This window comes from Anolis sagrei, chromosome 13, assembly GCF_037176765.1.
Source record: "Anolis sagrei isolate rAnoSag1 chromosome 13, rAnoSag1.mat, whole genome shotgun sequence".
Lineage (NCBI taxonomy): Eukaryota > Metazoa > Chordata > Lepidosauria > Squamata > Dactyloidae > Anolis > Anolis sagrei.
Window position 1 is genome coordinate 4,314,398 of NC_090033.1, and position 17,756 is coordinate 4,332,153.

A 17,756-nucleotide genomic window follows, 5' to 3' on the forward strand; every position below is an offset into this window, starting at 1 on the left:
TTACCTACAATCAAAGAGCATTCTGAACTCCACCAATGATGGAATTGGGCCAAACTTAGCACACAGGGCTCCCATGACCAACAGAAAAAACTGGAAGGGTTTGGTGGACATTGACCTTGAGTTTGGGAATTATAGTTCACCCACATCCAGAGAGCACTGTGGACTCAAACAAGGATGGATCTGGACCAAACTTGGCACGAATACTCAATATGCCCAAATGTGAACACTGGTGGAGTTTGGGGAAAATAGATCTTGATATTTTGGAGTTGTAGTTGCAGGGATTTATAGCTCACCTACAATCAAAGAGCATTCTGAACCCCACCAATGACAGAATTGGGCCAAACTTCCCACATAGAACCCCCATGACCAACAGAAAATACTGTGTTTTCTGGTGGTCTTTAGTAACCCCTCTGACACTCCCGCATGACCCCTTCAGGGGTCCCGACCCCGAGGTGAAAACCACTGCTCTAAAACATGGCCATATAGCTCGAAAAAACCTACAACAACCCAGTGATTCCAGCCATGAAAGCCTTCGACAATACACTGTATTGGGTATTTGTGCCAAATTTGGTCCAGCGAATGAAAATGCATCCTGCATATTCTATATTTACATTACGATTCATAACAGTAGCAAAATTATAGTTATGGAAGTAGTAACGAAAATAGTGTTATGGTTGGGGGTCAGCACAACACGAGGAACTTTATTAAGGGGTCGCGGCATTCGGAAGGTTGAGAAACACTGCTGAACCTTTTCCCCAAACCAGACTCAGTACGTTGGATAGCTCCTCTGAAGCACAAACTAAAACTGGAGATGCCATTCCCAGAGATGGTGCCACAGCAGCCACTGCTGGAACCTAATTTTGGAAAGGCAAAACTTCTGAAAGGTTGCATTTCCACCTCCAACATGACCACATCCATCCCTTGTTGAGTTATAGCGTAATGTAGTTACAGCTTTGCGGCTGGGGAAGGAAACTCGTGGCAAGAAAGCGACTGGCCGTTTGCACCTTCGTCGCTACTTCAAAGCTCTGGCTGGGAAGAATGCAAATTTCGAAAGGTGTGGGCACTTCTTTGCATAGTGTGACAGGTTGAGTTAAAGCTCTGCTGGAATTGGTTGCGAAGTCCCAAAAGAGCGCGTGTGTGCCTGGCGTGAAGGATGAACGGCAAAGAGGACATTGCCCAAGGCGGTGAGGATTTCGTTCCCAGCATCCGAGATGTAAGGTCTGTGCTCTGGGATGTTCCTCCTCTATTTGGGAAGTCAGACAGCTCTCCCTCGGCATGTTGCTCGGCTTCTCGTCGTACCTGGCAGCTCTCCCGCCTCCCCACCGCCTCCAAAATTAAAAAAAGAACAGCCAGCACCTCTGCTGCATTTGCAATTTAGATGGGAAACTGGTCTGCGCTGGCTTCTCTGATTAGCATGCTTGATAAAGAGAATGGTGCATCTCTTATTAGGAAGCCAGCTCCCCGCCTCGTTGTTTTTCTCACTACCGATACCCAGCTCCTGTTATCTGCTTTGCAATCTGTAATGTTTTTACGTGTCTGTGAAATTGGTGGGATTAGAACCGAACCGGTGATTTGAGACTTGAATCATGAAAACCGTAAGCGTGTGCTGCCCACGTAGGATTTGAATTCGGGCAGCCTGTGTCCTGCGTGAAGGAGAGAGATCTCGCCCAAGTTGAACCCTGGCTCTCCCCTTGTGCGTTGTTTCAGCTGAATAGTCTGGGAAAGAATCTTCTGGTGAGCATTGGGATTGGGAAGGGTCATCACTGAGTAGCAGAGCTCCTGCTTTGCATGCAGAAACGACCTAAATTCAGACCCGGACATCTTTAAGTTATTTTGGGTATGGCCCATGCTGTTGCACTCTAGGCCAGGAATACCTTTCCACCGAGCAACACACAAGAGTCCAGAAGTCCTGCTAACTGGAATGTAAAGCTACAAGGTACATAGCTCTTGCAGGGAATTTTCTCGGGGGAAGTTGGTATCACTGCCGTGTAGTGGGAAGCAAGTGGAAATGAACGAGCATTGCTAGTCGTCAGTAGCTCAATGACTGGCATTGTGGTGGAAGTTAGAGATGAGCGTCCTCATTCAATTCCCTCCAATTTCAAAGTTCACACTGTACGAGAGATATCCGCAAAGTAAGGTTACAAGGCATGTAGCTCTCGGGGGAAGTTGGTATCACTGTCGTATAGTGGGAAGCCAGCGTAAGCGAACGAGCATTGCCAGTCATCAGTAGCTCATCGACTGACGTTGTGGAGAAGGTTAGAGATGAGCGTCCTCATTCCATTTCCCTCCAAGTGCAAAGTTTGCACTGTATGAGGGCTATCCGGAAAGTAAGGTTACAAGGCACATGGCTCTCACAGGGAATTCTCTTGGGGGAAGTCAGTATCACTGCTGTGTAGCAGGAAGCCAGCGGAATCGAACGAGCAGTGCCAGTCATCAGTAGCTCACTGACTGACCTTGTGAAGAAGGTTAGAGATGAGCATCTTCATTTCGTTTTCCAAGTTCAAAGTTCACACTGTACGAGGGATATCCGCAAAGTAAAATTACAAGTCACATAGCTCTCACGGGGGAATTTCTTGGGGGAAGTTGGTATCACTGACATGTAGAGGGAAGCCAGCAGAAGCAAACGAGCAGTTTCAGTCATCAGTAGCTCATCAACTCACATTGTGGAGAAGATTAGAGATGAGCGTCCTCATTCCGTTTCCTTCCAAGTTCAAAGTTCACGCTGCACGAGAAATACCCGCAAAGTAAGGTTACAAGGCACGTAGCTCTGGGGGAAGTCTGTATCACTGCCATGTAGCAGGAAGCCAGTGGAAGCGAACGAGCATTGCCAGTCGTCAGTAGCTCAACGTCTGGTATTGTGGTGAAGGTTAGAGATGAGCGCCCTCATTCCGTTTCCCTCCAAGTGCAAAGTTTGCGCAGTATAACCTGATGCCATAGGATCCACTCTCTTCAAATACAATTTCGGCATCTTGGGTGGCTTCACAAAAACACAACTCCATATCCAGAGCGGATTCACTGATCGGGTTGGTGGTTATGTTAGTGCACTTTTTTGGAGAGATGCTAATCTCATGTTGACGTCAAGTAATACTATTGCAGACCTACTCAAAGCTGCTTTAGATGCCGGTCTGTTTTGGCCACTGGCCTAGAGCGATCTCCAGTTTCACCCAATCTAGAGCTCAACCCAGGGCATTGGTTTCCCCATCACATCCCTTCCCACCATCATTTGGTTTGCAAAACTACCTGTGATGAGGAAGCTATGTGTGATCAATGCTAATTATGGCTTTTATTGAGCTGCGTCTGTGGACTTGGGGGTAATGCTAATTGAGTGCTTTATTGATTATCGAAAGGCACCGTCATGCGCTCGCTTACATTTATCTTGTCATTAAGTGCCTCGGGCTTATATAGGAAAGGCAGGGCATCCATTCTGAAGTAGATAAACAACAAGGACAACATTGGCGAAGGAAACGGATAATCCTTTGGAGAAGGAGATAGGTGCAATATTAATGGCTTGTCATTTTCTTAAAATCGGGAATTAGTTGATGTGCAGAACATAGGTGATCTACCTTCTTAAAAGGGACAGATGCTTACTTACTTACTCAGGTGATGTGGTGGAGGCTCCTTCTATGGAGGCTTTTAAGGAGGTGCTGGGTGGCCATCTGTTGGGGATGCTTTCAACACGGTTGGACTGGATGGCCCATGAGGACTCTTCCAACTCTATGATTCTATGATCCCTCATAGCCTGAGGATGATGGTCCTCCAAGTATAGCATCTTGGCGGTGGGTCTGCAAGTGGCTGTGGATCCCTATTGTTGACATGCATGTTCTCCAGCAGTGAGGAGATCGATTTCCTGTTAGAAGGTCGTCCCGGTCAGGGTTGGCTTGACACACCACAGTTTTGAAGGTTGGCTTCAGTCCCGTTTTCTGTCCATCAACATTCTGTTTTCTGTTTTTGAGTTGAGAGTATAGTAACTCCTTTGGGAGATTGTGATCTTCGGGCATTCGGACAATGTGGCCGGTCCAGCAGAGTTGATAACGTAGAAGCATCACTTCAGTGCTGGTGGTCTTTGCTTCTTCTAGCACACTGACATTTGTCCGCATGTCTTCCCGAGAGATTTGCAAGATTTTTCAGAGGCAGCGCTGATGGAATCATTCCAGGAGTTGAGTGTGATGTCTATAGACAGTCCACTTTTCGTAGTCATATAGCAGGGTTGGGAGGACAATATTGATTTATTTATTTATTTGCAGTATTTATATACCACTTTTCTCACTCCTGGGGGGGTGTTCAAAGTGGTTTCATAGCTTTATAAACAATCATCTTGATCTCCCTACGGAGATCTCTGTTTCATTCGCAAGAATTCTGCATTTGCAGAGCTCAGGCAGTGTTGTATTTCAGCGTCAATGTTGACTTTTGTGAAGAGGTGGCTGCCAAGGGAATGGAAATAGCGTTATAAACAAGCACCTTGCACATCTGGAATATTGTGTCCAATTCTGGGCACCACAATTCAAGAGAGATATTGACAAGCTGGAATGTGTCCAGAGGAGGGCGACTAAAATGATCAAGGGTCTGGAGAACAAGCCCTATGAGGAGCGGCTTAGGGAACTGGGCATGTTTAGCCTGAAGAAGAGAAGGCTGAGAGGAGATATGATAGCCACGTATAAATATGTGAGAGGAAGCCACAGGGAGGAGGAGGGAGCAAGCTTGTTTTCTGCTTCCTTGGAGACTAGGACGCAATGGAACCATGGCTTCAAACTACAAGAGAGGAGATTCCATCTGAACATTAGGAAGAACTTCCTGACTGTGAGAGCCGTTCAGCAGTGGAACTCTCTGCCCCGGAGTGTGGTGGAGGCTCCTTCTTTGGAAGCTTTTAAACAGAGGCTGGATGGCCATTTGTCAGGGGTGATTTGAATGCAATATTCCTGCTTCTTGGCAGAATGGGGTTGGACTGGATGGCCCATGAGGTCTCTTCCAACTCTTTGATTCTATGATTCTATGATTCTATCCCTATGGATGTCCCAGTCCTCAAACACTCTCTGCTTCATTCGGAAGAATGCTGCACTCGCAGAGCTCAGGTGGTGTTGTATTTCAGTGTCAATGTTGACTTTTGTGGAGAGGTGGCTGCCAAGGGAGCGGAAATAGCGTTATAAACAAACCCCTTGGTCTCCCTACGGATGTCCCGGTCCTCAAACACTCTCTGCTTCATTCAGAAGAATGCTGCACTCGCAGAGCTCAGCCGGTGTTGTATTTCAGTGTCAATGTTGACTTTTGCAGAGAGGTGGCTGCCAAGGTAGCCGAAAGGGTCAACATTTTCTAATGTTACACCATTAAGCACAGATACGCAGGTTTGACAGCCATCATTTGGATGTCGTTGGGCATCCTGCAGTGGAATTCCTGTATTAAGCAAAAGATCGAGTATGTTGCACTCCAGGCCAGGAAACAGCTAGGACCACTGCACCACACAAGAGTCCAGGAATATAAACAAACAATTTATTGTAAAAACATATAAAACACATATAAAATCAGGAATAAGAAGGGAAGATACCTAATTCAAAAAGGTTCAGCAACAGGTGATAACCAAACATTGATCCAAATGTCCAGGAAAATCCAGAAATCGTAGGTACAGCATCAGTCCACAAGCTAGAAGGTATAAATAGACTTGAACAGGAATACAAAAACTTCTAGGATATATTAAATCCAAAACCAAGGCTTGACTTGAACCAAGAACCAGACAACTCAGGCTTAGCTTCTCACTCCAACGCTACGTTGCCTGAACTGACCTTAAGGCAAACAACTTGCTGGTTAATAGACACCCATGAAATCATTCCCTTTCCCATGAAATTTCTCCCTAACTTTCTCACGTAATCTCTCTGAACAACACAATCTTGATTTGTAAACAAAGATTTTTATTGAACTCCGTAGCTACTGGGGTTTTCTCCTGGGAACCCTTCTTATCACACAGCTCTTCACTCGATTCCTTATCTGCTGTTGCTACTTCTGATTCCCCCGAATGCACTTTCCGAGCCAGTTTTTTCACAGGGAGAACTATCATTCTCCAAACTTGAATTTCCTAGACTTGAGAGCCCATCCCTTTGTGCTATAGGAAAGCTCACAATCCCCTCTAAAACATCAGTTAAACCACCAGGCTGGTGTACAACAGAGTAGATGACTTGTATGTTTACAAATCGGTCATGAGACCCATGGGAAGCAAATATTAAAGAATATTCTTCCCAAATGTTTTGTGGTTCCTCTGACTGGCAATAATTTTTCGGGCTTCTTATTCTTAGCCGTCTTCCTTGAGAACATTAAGCCGGGGTTGTTTGACATGCAAAGCGAGTGCGCGTTAATGAGTATCGACTTCTCCTCCCAGGTGAAATTGTCTTGAACAGAGTTGGACCGTTGTTCCGTTGCTTCCAATATGGCGGACGTTGATTGACAGCCGTTCTCCGGCCTTTTCTCTTTTGCTTTCAAAGCAACCTTCCCAGCAGCCTTGCGAGGAAACCCATTGCTCCCATTTCACAGACTCTGAGAGTTTACCCCTGAGCAGGAGAAGTTGGGTTGACTTTTTTCAGGTCTGGGTCCAACGTCTATATGAGTTTAATGGCCTTTCTTTTCTACAGAGACATACAAACTGGGAACTAATGTAAAACCTCTGCTTTTCCTTTTTAGTTTATTGGTAGTTTATTGAACTCTCTCTTTTGCTCTTGGCTGGTTTCAACACCTTGTTTTTCTCTGTATCCACAGTGTGTCGCGGCGTGCTCTGCGGGTTTGGTGCTGTGTGCGAAAGGAGCCCCACAGACTCCTCCCAGGGCGTGTGTGTTTGCAAGAAGACCACCTGTCCTTCGGTGGTGGCACCAGTCTGCGGCTCGGACTATTCGACTTACAGCAACGAATGTGAGCTGGAGAAGGCTCAGTGCAACCAACAGCGCCGGATCAAGGTCATCAGTAAAGGAGCTTGCGGTAAGTGGTGGCACGTGACTTTTTGTGTATCCTCTTCTTGACGCACAATTCTGTCGTCTCCTGGGTTGAAAAGAGACTCTAGGCCAGAGCTTTCCAAACATTTCACACTTTTTAGACACGCATCATTTCGCGACACAGTAATTGAGCTTTCTTTGCAAACCGGAGCTTAAACCAACCCTTTATGAGAGATACATACACATACATAAACAGTACAGGGACTATCAGAAAACACATATTTCTGATGGTCTTAGGAATGCCTTTGTTATTCACGCATCATTTCACAACACAGTAATTGAGCTTCCTTCGCAAACCGAAGCTTAAACCAACCCCTTGTGAGAGATACATTACATAGGCATCAATAAATAGCAATAATGTAATGTATAGGGAGCATCAGAAAACACATATTTCTGATGGTCTTAGGAATCCCTTTGTCATACACGCATCATTTCGTGACACAGTAATTGAGCTTTCTTCACAAACCGGAGCTTAAACTGGTGGGAAGTTTGGTTCATTTCCGTCGTTGGTGGAGTTTAGAATGCTCTTTGATTGTAGGTTAACTATAAATCCCAGGAACTACAACTCCAAAACTCAAGATTAATGCCCATCAAACCCTTCCAGTATTTTCTATTGGTCATTGGAGTTCTGTGTGGGAAGTTTGGTTCAATTCCATTGTTGGTGGAGTTCGGAATGCTCTTGGATTTTAGGTGAACTATAAATCCCAGCAACTACAACAACAAAACTCAAGTTAAATGCCCACCAAACCCTTCCAATATTTTCTGTTGGTCATGGGAGTTCTGTGTGTCAAGTTTGGTTCAATTCCATCGTTGGTGGAGTTCAGAATCCTCTTTGATTGTTGGTGAACTATAAATCCCAGCAATTACAACTCCCAAAGGACAAAAGCGAAATCCAGGATGCTTTAGAGACTCTGTTAGACTCTCAGAACAGAGGAGATGCTTTTAAACCAATAGTGTCCAACCTTTGGTCCTCTGGGTGTTTTTCTTTGGTGTTGACCAGTTCTGGGACTATTCAGACTCAGACTCCATTTTAGAAATTAGTATAAACAGAATGCTTTAGAGACTCTGTTAGACTCTCAGAACAGAGGAGATGCTTTTAAACCAATGGTGTCCAACCTTTGGTCCCCCAGGTGTTTTTCTTTGGTGTTGACCAGTTCTGGGACTATTGAGACTCAGACTCCATTTTATTATTTAGTAGAAACAGACTGCTTTAGGTCCTCTAGGTGTTTTTTTTTTTTTTTGTATTGACCAGTTCTGGGACTAATCAGACTCAGTCTCCATTTTAGAATTTAGTAGAAACAGACTGCTTTAGAGACTCTGTTCGACTCTCAGAACAGAGGAGATGCTTTTAAACCAATGGTGTCTAACCTTTGGTCCTCTGGGTGTTTTTCTTTGGTATTGACCAGTTCTGGGACTGTTCAGACTCAGACTCCATTTTAGAATTTAGTAGAAACAGAATGCTTTAGAGACTCTGTCAAAGCTGAGCTAAGGAAGGATAGAAGGCAGTCTGGGTGCTGCTTCATAGCTTCTTTTCCAGCTTGAAACCTGAAAAGAGTTCCTGGACGAGGAATCGGGATTCAGGAATCGGTCTCTGTCTATGTCTCTCAGTTGGTGCCACTTCCTCTTCCTTCACAACAATGGGGTCCATCAGGACCTGCCTTCCATCGACTCCAAAACAGAGCCTTTTGCAAAACACGCACGCATCCCACCCGGACACTGATGCGCCGAACCCGAAGTAGGTCATTTTCCGGAGCGGCCCGGCGAAGGAGACTAATGAACCCTCCCTGGCAGCGCGGCACGCACCAGCTGCAAGCGAAGAGCGGCGCAAATGAAACTTCCCAGCGCGGCATCTCTCTGAGTAAATTAACTTGACCTTTTTTCCTCCCTCCCCTGAAGAGGAGGCTCCGAGGCTCACAATAAATCTGAGCTTCCCCCTCTTGCTTGGGGCTGAAGATGGGGAGAGGAAAAGGAGATGGGGGTGCCAACGTGATTTATATCACATAATAATAGGGGAATGGAGGGATGGGGGGAAAGTGACAAATGAAAGAGGGGGGGAAACAATTAAATAAATAAAGGGGAACCAATAATGCACACGTTGGCCCATCCGGTTGAATGGCGAGCAGCTTCTTGACGTCTCTCTCGCTCTAATTACATTTTCCTTGCAGAGCGTTAAGAGCATCTTGTTGACCGGGCAAGTCTTCTTTTGGCTTTTTAAAAAATGGGTTTACAGCAGCAGAAGCCTCTGTTTCCATGGCAAAACAAATGCAGACTCGCTTTTCAAAGAGTTGGGTTCTCACTGCCACAAACACGAGAGTAGTGATATCTCGGTTTCAAAACAACCCGTGTTGGAAATAGCAAGCTTCTAGTAAAGTGTTTCTATATAATTCAGGTTGTTTACTGTATTTTATGTGTGTGCATTGGTATGCAGTTTTCCTTAACTCTATGTTGTGGGAGTGACCAGATCTGGGACTATTCAGACTCAGACTCCATTTTAGAATTTAGTAGAAACAGAATGCTTTACAGACTCTGTTAAGACTCTCAAAACAGAGGAAATGCTTTTAAACCAATGGTGTCCAACCTTTGGTCCTCCAGATGTTTTTCTTTGGTGTTGACCAGTTCTGGGACTATTCAGACTCAGACTCCATTTTAGAAGTTAGCAGAAACAGAATGCTTTAGAGACTCTGTGAAAAATCTCTAAACAGAGGAAATGCTTTTAAACCAATGGTGTCCAACCTTTGGTCCTCCAGATTTTTTTCTTTGGTGTTGACCAGATCTGGGACTATTCAGACTCAGACTTCATTTTAGAAGTGAGCAGAAACAGAATGCTTTAGAGACTCTGTTAAAACTCTCTAAACAGAGGAAATGCTTTTAAACCAATGGTGTCCAACCTTTGGTCCTCCAGATTTTTTTCTTTGGTGTTGACCAGTACTGCGACTATTCAGACTCAGACTCCATTTTAGAAGTTAGTAGAAACAGAATGCTTTAGGGACTCTGTTAAGACTCTTAGAACAGAGGCGATGTTTTTAAACCAATGATGCCCAACCTTTGGTCCTCTGGGTGTTTTTCTTTGGTGTTGACCAGTTCTGGGACTATTCAGACTCAGACTCCATTTTAGAATTTAGTAGAAACAGAATGCTTTAGAGACTCTGTTAAGACTCTCAGAACAGAGGGGATGCTTTTAAAGTAATGGTGTCCAACCTTTCCTCCTCCCGGTGTTTTTCTTTGGTGTTCACCAGTTCTGGGACTATTCAGACTCAGACTCCATTGAGAAACACTGATCTATGCTGACGATCGTGTCATCACGGCTCAAGCAAAATAATGTTACGGTTGGGGAACGCCACAACATGAGGAACTGTATTAAGGGGTCGCGGCATTAGGAAGGTTGAGAAACACTGAGCTACGCTGACAATCGTGCCATCACTGCTCAAGCAGTGAGCTTTGAAGGTTGAGATCCAGTGAGATAGTTTTAGGAGGTTGAGATCCAGTGAGAGAGAGTTTTAGGTTACAGGAGAGAAGGAAGATCACAAATTGTAAAGGAAGCAGCGTGGTCCCATGGGTGCATTGCATTTGATCCTGGCCACCATTAGAATGGGAGGGTAAGATCAAAGGAATCTGAGATTATTTACCTGAGAGAGCTGTCCGTCTTGCAAGGATTCTTCCCTCCTTTCCCTTTGTTTTGCCTTATTTCACAGAGACAAAGCGATCCCTGGGTGACATCGATAGCCTTTCTCCCGGCTCCCATCCTCACGTCACACCTAGTTGCATGACCTAGTAACCTACAAAATCCCCATTAAGAAATCTGTGTCTTTTGCAAGAATGCGGGCAGTCAAGAAGGGAAGTGGGAAATGCACTCCCTCGAGCAGTAGAAACATGGATTAGTGCTAAAGATGGTGGGACTGACGTGTGAATCCCAAAGGCTGGAGGTAGAAAGCGGTCCCCAAATGGATGTTAGGATGCAGCCAATCTGGAAAGGAAGTAGCTTGGCTTCTCAGTCACCTCTTTATTTTGGAAGCTGCACCTTACACTATAACATTATCTCATTGATCACAACACAGTTTCTCTCGTTTGTTTGTTTATCATATCTCAAGCGAATTGAGGATACAGTTATAATGTACTTAAAAACACAAACAAAACAGCCAATCGTCCACATACGGGACTACCACTTAGTCATCACATCTGGATCTGTTTACTAAATACTTGGGTTCTCTTGCCAAAGCCAGGAAGATGTGTGCTGCATCTGTCCAAATCCACCACTGATAGCCCCTGCTTTGGATTACTTGCTCAGCCCCTAGAATCATAGAATCGTAGAATCAAAGAGTTGGAAGAGACCTCATGGGCCATCCAGTCCAACCCCATTCTGCCAAGAAGCAGGAATATTGCATTCAAATCACCCCTGACAAATGGCCATCCAGCCTCTGCTTAAAGGCTTCCAAAGAAGGAGCCTCCACCACACTCTGGGGCAGAGAGTTCCACTGCTGAACGGCTCTCACAGTCAGGAAGTTCTTCCTCATGTTCAGATGGAATCTCCTCTCTTGTAGTTTGAAGCCATTGTTCCCTTGCGTCCTAGTCTCCAAGGAAGCAGAAAACAAGCTTGCTCCCTCCTCCCTGTGGTTTCCTCTCACATATTTATACATGGCTATCATATCTCCTCTCAGCCTTCTCTTCTTCAGGCTAAACATGCCCAGTTCCCTAAGCCGCTCCTCATAGGGCTTGTTCTCCAGACCCTTGATCATTTGAGTCGCCCTCCTCTGGACACATTCCAGCCCGTCAATATCTCTCCTGAATTGTGGTGCCCAGAATTGGACACAATATTCCAGATGTGGTCTAACCAAAGCAGAATAGAGGGGTAGCATTACTTCCTTAGATCTAGACACTATGCTCCTCTTGATGCCTGAGGCCAAAATCCCATTGGCTTTTTTTGCCGCCACATCACATTGTTGGCTCATGTTTAACTTGTTGTCCACGAGGACTCCAAGATCTTTTTCACACGTACTGCTCTCGAGCCAGGCATTGTCCCCCATTCTGTATCTTTGCATTTCATTTTTTCTGCCAAAGTGGAGTATCTTGCATTTGTCACTGTTGAACTTCATTTTGTTAGTTTTGGCCCATCTCTCTAATCTGTCAAAATTGTTTTGAATTCTGCTCCTGTCCTCTGGAGTATTGGCTATCCCTCCCAATTTGGTGTCGTCTGCAAACTTGATGATCATGCCTTCTAGCCTATTTATTTATTTATTTATTTATTGTGCCAGGAGCGAACCAGACAGATGCATTGTATTTAAAACAAAACAAAACACAAAGTTTGCAAACTTGGCATTCTGTTAAACGTCCTTTGACCAGTAGCTGGCCACTTGGAGTGACTCTGGGGTTGCTATAAGAAGGTCCTCCATTGTGCATATGGCCGGGCTCAGGCTGCATTGTAGTAGGTGGTTTGTGGTTTGCTCTTCTCTGCACTCGCATGTCGTGGACTTCACTTTGTGGGCCCATTTCTTAAGGTTGGCTCTGCATCTTGTGGTGCCAGAGCGCAGTCTGTTCAGCACCTTCCAAGTCGCCCGGTTTGTATGCCCAGGGGGAAATCACTCATCCGGTAACAGCTATGGATTGAGGTTCTGGGTTTTAGCCTGCCACTTTTGGTCTCTTGCTTGCTGAGGTGTTTCTGGAAGTATCTCTGTAGATCTTAGGAAGCTATTTCTTGATTTAAGGTGTTGGTATGCTGGCTGATATCCGAACAGAGGATGGGCCAGAGATATCCATGTCTTGGTCCTTTCATTACAAGCTGCTACTTCCTGGCGGATATCAGGTGGTCCAATACTGACTAAACAGTATAATTTCTCCCATGGTGTAGTGCTGTGATAATGTGGCATGTCTCATTAAGAGCTACACCCACTGTTTTAACATGGTGTGATGTATTCCACGCTGGGCATGCATATTCAACAGCACAGTAGCAAAGCGCAAGGGCAGGTGTCTTCACTGTGTCTGGTTGTGATCCCACGGTTGTGCCAGTCAGCTTTCGTATGATATTATTCTTCGCACCCACTTTTTGCTTGATCAACAATTTCAAAGCTCCCTGCTTGAGTGGTGATGGCATGATCGTCGGCATAGATGAAACTCTGTCTGTTCTGGCAGTGGTTGATCATTTGTGTAAATGTTAAACATTGATGGAGCAAGCATGCTCCCCTGAGGCAGGCCATTCTTCTGTTTTCTTCATCTGCTTCTCTGATGTCTTCACTGTGTCTGGTTGTGATCCCCAGGTTGTGCCAGTTAGCTTTTGTATGATATTATTTCTAGCACCAACCTTTTGCTTGATAGTCAAGCAGTGCTTCTTGTAAGTCAGAGCAAGGTCCAGAGTGACTCCCAGGTATTTGGGTGTGCTGCAATGCTCTAGTGGGATTCCTTCCCAGGTCTTCCTCAGAGCTAGAAATGCTTGTCTGTTCATAAGGTGAAAAGTACACATCTGTGTTTTAGATGGATTATGAATCAGCTGATTTTCCCTGTAATAGGCACGAAGAGAACGTAAAGCTTTGGAGAGCTTCTGTTCAACCATTTCAAAGCTCCCTGCTTGAGCAGTGATGGCATGATCATCAGCATAGATGAAACTCTCTGTCCCTTCTGGCAGTGGCTGATTATTTGTGCAAATGTTAAACATTGCTGGAGCAAGCTGGTTTCCCCTGTAATAGGCAGTAAGAGCACCTAAAGCTTCGGAGAGCTTCTGTTCAACCATTTCAAAGCTCTCTGCTTGAGCGGTGATGGCACGATTGTCAGCATAGATGAAATGCTCTGTCCCTTCTGAAAGTGGCTGGTCATTTGTGTAAATGTGAAACATTGAGGGAGCAAGCTGGTTTCCCCTATAATAGGCAGGAAGAGCACCTAAATCTTTGGAGAGATTCTGTTAAACTATTTCAAAGCTCCTTGCTTGTGTGGTGATGGCACAATCGTCAGCATAGATGAAATTCTCTGTCCCTTCTGGCAGTAGCTGATCATTTGTGTAAAGGTTAAACATTGATGGTGTGAGCTTGTTTTCCCTGTAATAGGCAGTAAGAGCACCTCAAGCTTCAGAGAGCTTCTGTTCAACCATTTCAAAGCTCCCAGCTTGAGCGGTGATGGCATGATTGTCAATATAGATGAAACTCTCTGTCCCTTTTGGCAGTAGCTGGTCATTTGTGTAAATGTTAAACATTGATGGAGCAAGCTAGTTTTCCCTGTAATCGGCAGTAAGAGCACTTAAATCTTTGGAGAAATTCTGTTCAAGCATTTCAAAGCTCCCTGCTTGAGCAGTGATGGCACGATCGTCAGCATAGATGGAACTCTCTGTCTCTTCTGGCAGTGGCTGATCATTTGTGTAAATGTTTACATTGATTCCCCTGCTGATCAGCCATATCCGAAGTCCTGGAGGCTGATCTTTTTGTCTGCCAGGTCTATCACGTCGTTTCCTCATCTTTCTGGGTTGTCTTCCTGCTCCAGGTTCAAAGGACCCTTGCGCCGACGTGACATGCAGCTTTGGCAGCACCTGCGCCCGCTCCACGGACGGACAGTCGGCCAAATGCATCTGCCCGTCCTCCTGTAGCGGCGTTCCTGAGAACACGGTGTGCGGCAGCGACGGCAAGGATTACCGCAGCGAGTGCCACCTCAACCGGCACGCCTGCGACAAGCAGGAAAACATCTTTAAGAAGTTCGATGGCCCTTGCGGTTAGTTCATCTTTCAGAGCTGCCGTTTTGTTTTCTGTTTGGCAAATGCGAGCGTGGTGTGTGAGAGTATGGGTTTAGGACAGAGATAGTGGTAGTAGTAGTAGTAATAATAATAATAATAACTGCAAAGATTCTGGCACAAGCCAGTCAAGGTGGTCCCAGTGGTGATCGGCACGCTGGGTATAGTGCCTAAAGACCTTGGCCTGCACTTAAACACAAAATTACCATATGCCAGCTGCAAAAGGCCACCTTACTGCACACATTATTCACTGATACACCATACAGCCCTAGACACTTAGGAAGTGCCCAACATGTGGTCCAATACAACAGCAAGCAAAGTGTCTGCTGTGGACTCATCTTGTTGTGTTTCAAATAATAATAATAATAATAATAATAATAATAATAATAATAATAAATTATTTATATTCCGCTCTATCTCCCCAAGGGGACCCACTTAGCCCTTCGTATCACTTAGCTCTTCGCCTAACTCCTTATCTAATGTTGCAATTTCTGGCTCCTCTGACTTGCCTTGAAGCCCTGCACTTTCTGAGTCAGGTTTTTCCCGGAGAAATAATAATAATAATAATAATAATAATAATAATAATAATACACTTTATTTATATTCTGTTGTATCTCCCAGATACAAGGGCTCAAGAGTGGATTACTCTCTCTCTCTCTCTCTCTCTCTCTCTCTCTCTCTCTCTATATATATATATATATATATAGGCAGGCAAACATTCAATGCCTTTTATATAGTGAACAATGACATACAATACACAAACAAAGGCAAAGGTTTCCCTTTCCATCTCCGGCGTCTGGAGGCAATGCTTAGCTATGGCCATGGGGAGGTGCTCTCGTTACGTTTTTCCATGCCAAGGAAAAATGTTGTCCGTAGACCCTCCTAGTCATGATTTGCCAGCATGGCTGTATGGGCACCTTTTCCTTTCCCACTAAGGCGGTACCTATTGATCTACTCACATTACATGTCTTTGAACTGCTGGGTTGGCAGAAGCTAAGGCTGACAGCGGAAGCTCACCCCAACCTGTGGCTTTGAACCACTAACCTTCCGGTCAGCAAGTTTTTCTGCAGCTAGCAGTTTAACCCACTGTGCTACCACAGCCCTAGTGATTTGGTAAACGTTGATTTTCTTTCCAATTCCCAAGGATTTTAGGAATTACAATTTCCTGTCGTAGTCACTGTGAATCGTACATTTGATATTTACACGCATGCGTGGAACAGCTTTCGGAACCTTCTAGAAAGTAAAAATAACCATTTAGACCCCTGCTAGACCCGCCCACCCTCCCCCGAGTATAAGTAGCCCGTGGGCGGGGCTAGCCAGTAGTTCTCTTTTCCGCGCTATTGTTGGCAGCTTGAGAACCTTCTTCTCCGTGCGAGCTTCTCTGCTTGGTTTAGACTATTGGACTGTTTGACTAAGAGCTTTGGATTGTGATTTGGACCCCGTTTGCCTTCGATTGGACTGTTTGACTACGAGTTTGGATTGTGATTTGGACCCTGTTTGCCTTCGGTTGACACGGACTGCCCGACTTTGATCTTGACGCTAAGTTATGGCGACTACCTCATTCAAACGTTGCTCCGGTTGCCCTAATTTGTTTCCTAATACGGATGGGCATTCTCTGTGCTTAGCCTGCCTGGGAGAAGGGCATCTCACTCAGACCTGCCCGATTTGCATGGCTTTTACGCCACAAACTAGGAAAAGCCGCGAGCTCAGGCTCAAAGCGGCTTTGTACGAGAGGGCCCTCCTCCCGCCCACGCCATCGGCGCAGCAGGCACCCACGGTGCTAAATACCTTGCCGTTTTTGGAGAAGGCTGGAAATCCAGCCGGGAAGAAGGCAAAGAAGCCTAAGGATAAGGCCGCCAAAGATGGCCGCGGCACGTCGGTGGTGAAAAAAGCGCCCTCAAAAAGGGCGGGAAACGCTCCCTCTTCTCCAACCAACCAAGCTCCGCCTCTTGTAATGGCGGACCAGCGAGACCAACCGGGACGGCCTTTACAAGCACCTACCTTGGGTCTCGAGCCTCTGGTGCTGACTCCGATCAGGTCCTCCTCTTCGAGGCCGGAGAGCTTGCCTCCGGAGACCCTGTTGACTCCAGTCATGCCGGTCCTGTCCTCCCCCGGGCCCGAGGGAGGACAAGAGGCGGGGCCAAGGCAGGAAGCACCTCCCTCTGCAGCTCCGCCCATAACACCGCCCATGGAGCCTGTTCCCTCCGGAAGCGGCGCCTTCGGAGGGCTGTTCAACGGCCCGCCCATTCTTCCAGCTGATGTGGGCTTGGCTTCGGCCTCCCCGAGGCCGGCAACCTCCGAGCTTCCCCGGGGCCGAGAAGAGGAGCCAACTGATTGCTCGGCGGCTATGCCGAGCGCCATCGGGCCGTCAGGGATGGCTGAGCTGCACGAGCGGCAGCGAGAGGGCCGGGGCTCTCGCCGCCCCAGTAAGCGCCCCAGGCGCTCAAGATCCCCTTCACGGAGGAGCAGGGGCTCCCGACGCCGTCGATACCGAGCGTCGCCGAGAGGTAGTAGGCGCTCCAGATCGTCTTCCTCCTCCTCTTCTTCGACCTCGTCCTCCTCCTCCTCCTCCTCATCGCCACCGCGGAGGCGCCGGAGACGCTCCCATCGGTCCCGGAGGGGACAGGAGCCGAGAATTGCGGCCCCGCAGGGCTTCTGGCAAATGGCCCCGTCGGGCCAACTTATCTTCGTTCCGGCCCCGGTGCCTTTTTCGGCGGCAGCGGCCCCCCCGCCCCCGCCCTTGCCGGGCTCGGGGCGAGAAGGAATGGGCCTCCAGATGGCTCCGTCGCCCGCTAGACCCCAGCCTCCACAGGCCCCTCCAGCGGGCCCTTTCTTGACTGCTGCGGCCGAGGCCACACAAACTGCCTGTAGGCTGCCTATTGCGGGCTCCCAGCTGACAACCTCTAACGCGCCACTGGGCGCCTTGAGTGCTTCTGCTTTACCTTTATGCACCTCTCCTGCAACATTGGTCCCAGCCACCGCGGGCGTGGCCCGTACAGCGGAACTGGACACTACCTTGACCACCCCCGTGATAGCTGCACCCGGGGAGGTGCCAGGGGCTGTGGCCCAGGAAGATAATGAACCTC

General features: G+C 46.8%; 1 protein-coding gene across 9 annotated transcripts in view; it reads left to right on the forward strand.

The window, feature by feature from the left end:
• AGRN (agrin) overlaps positions 1 to 17,756 on the forward strand; it is a 363,672-nt gene that overhangs the window by 210,243 nt on the left and 135,673 nt on the right. For all 9 annotated transcript variants that reach the window (XM_067472994.1, XM_067472998.1, XM_067472999.1 and 6 more), the window contains 2 exons: positions 6,739 to 6,954; positions 14,427 to 14,651. In XM_067472994.1, coding sequence (XP_067329095.1) covers positions 6,739 to 6,954; positions 14,427 to 14,651 — 441 coding nt within the window. The remainder of the gene's footprint in view (positions 1 to 6,738; positions 6,955 to 14,426; positions 14,652 to 17,756) is intronic.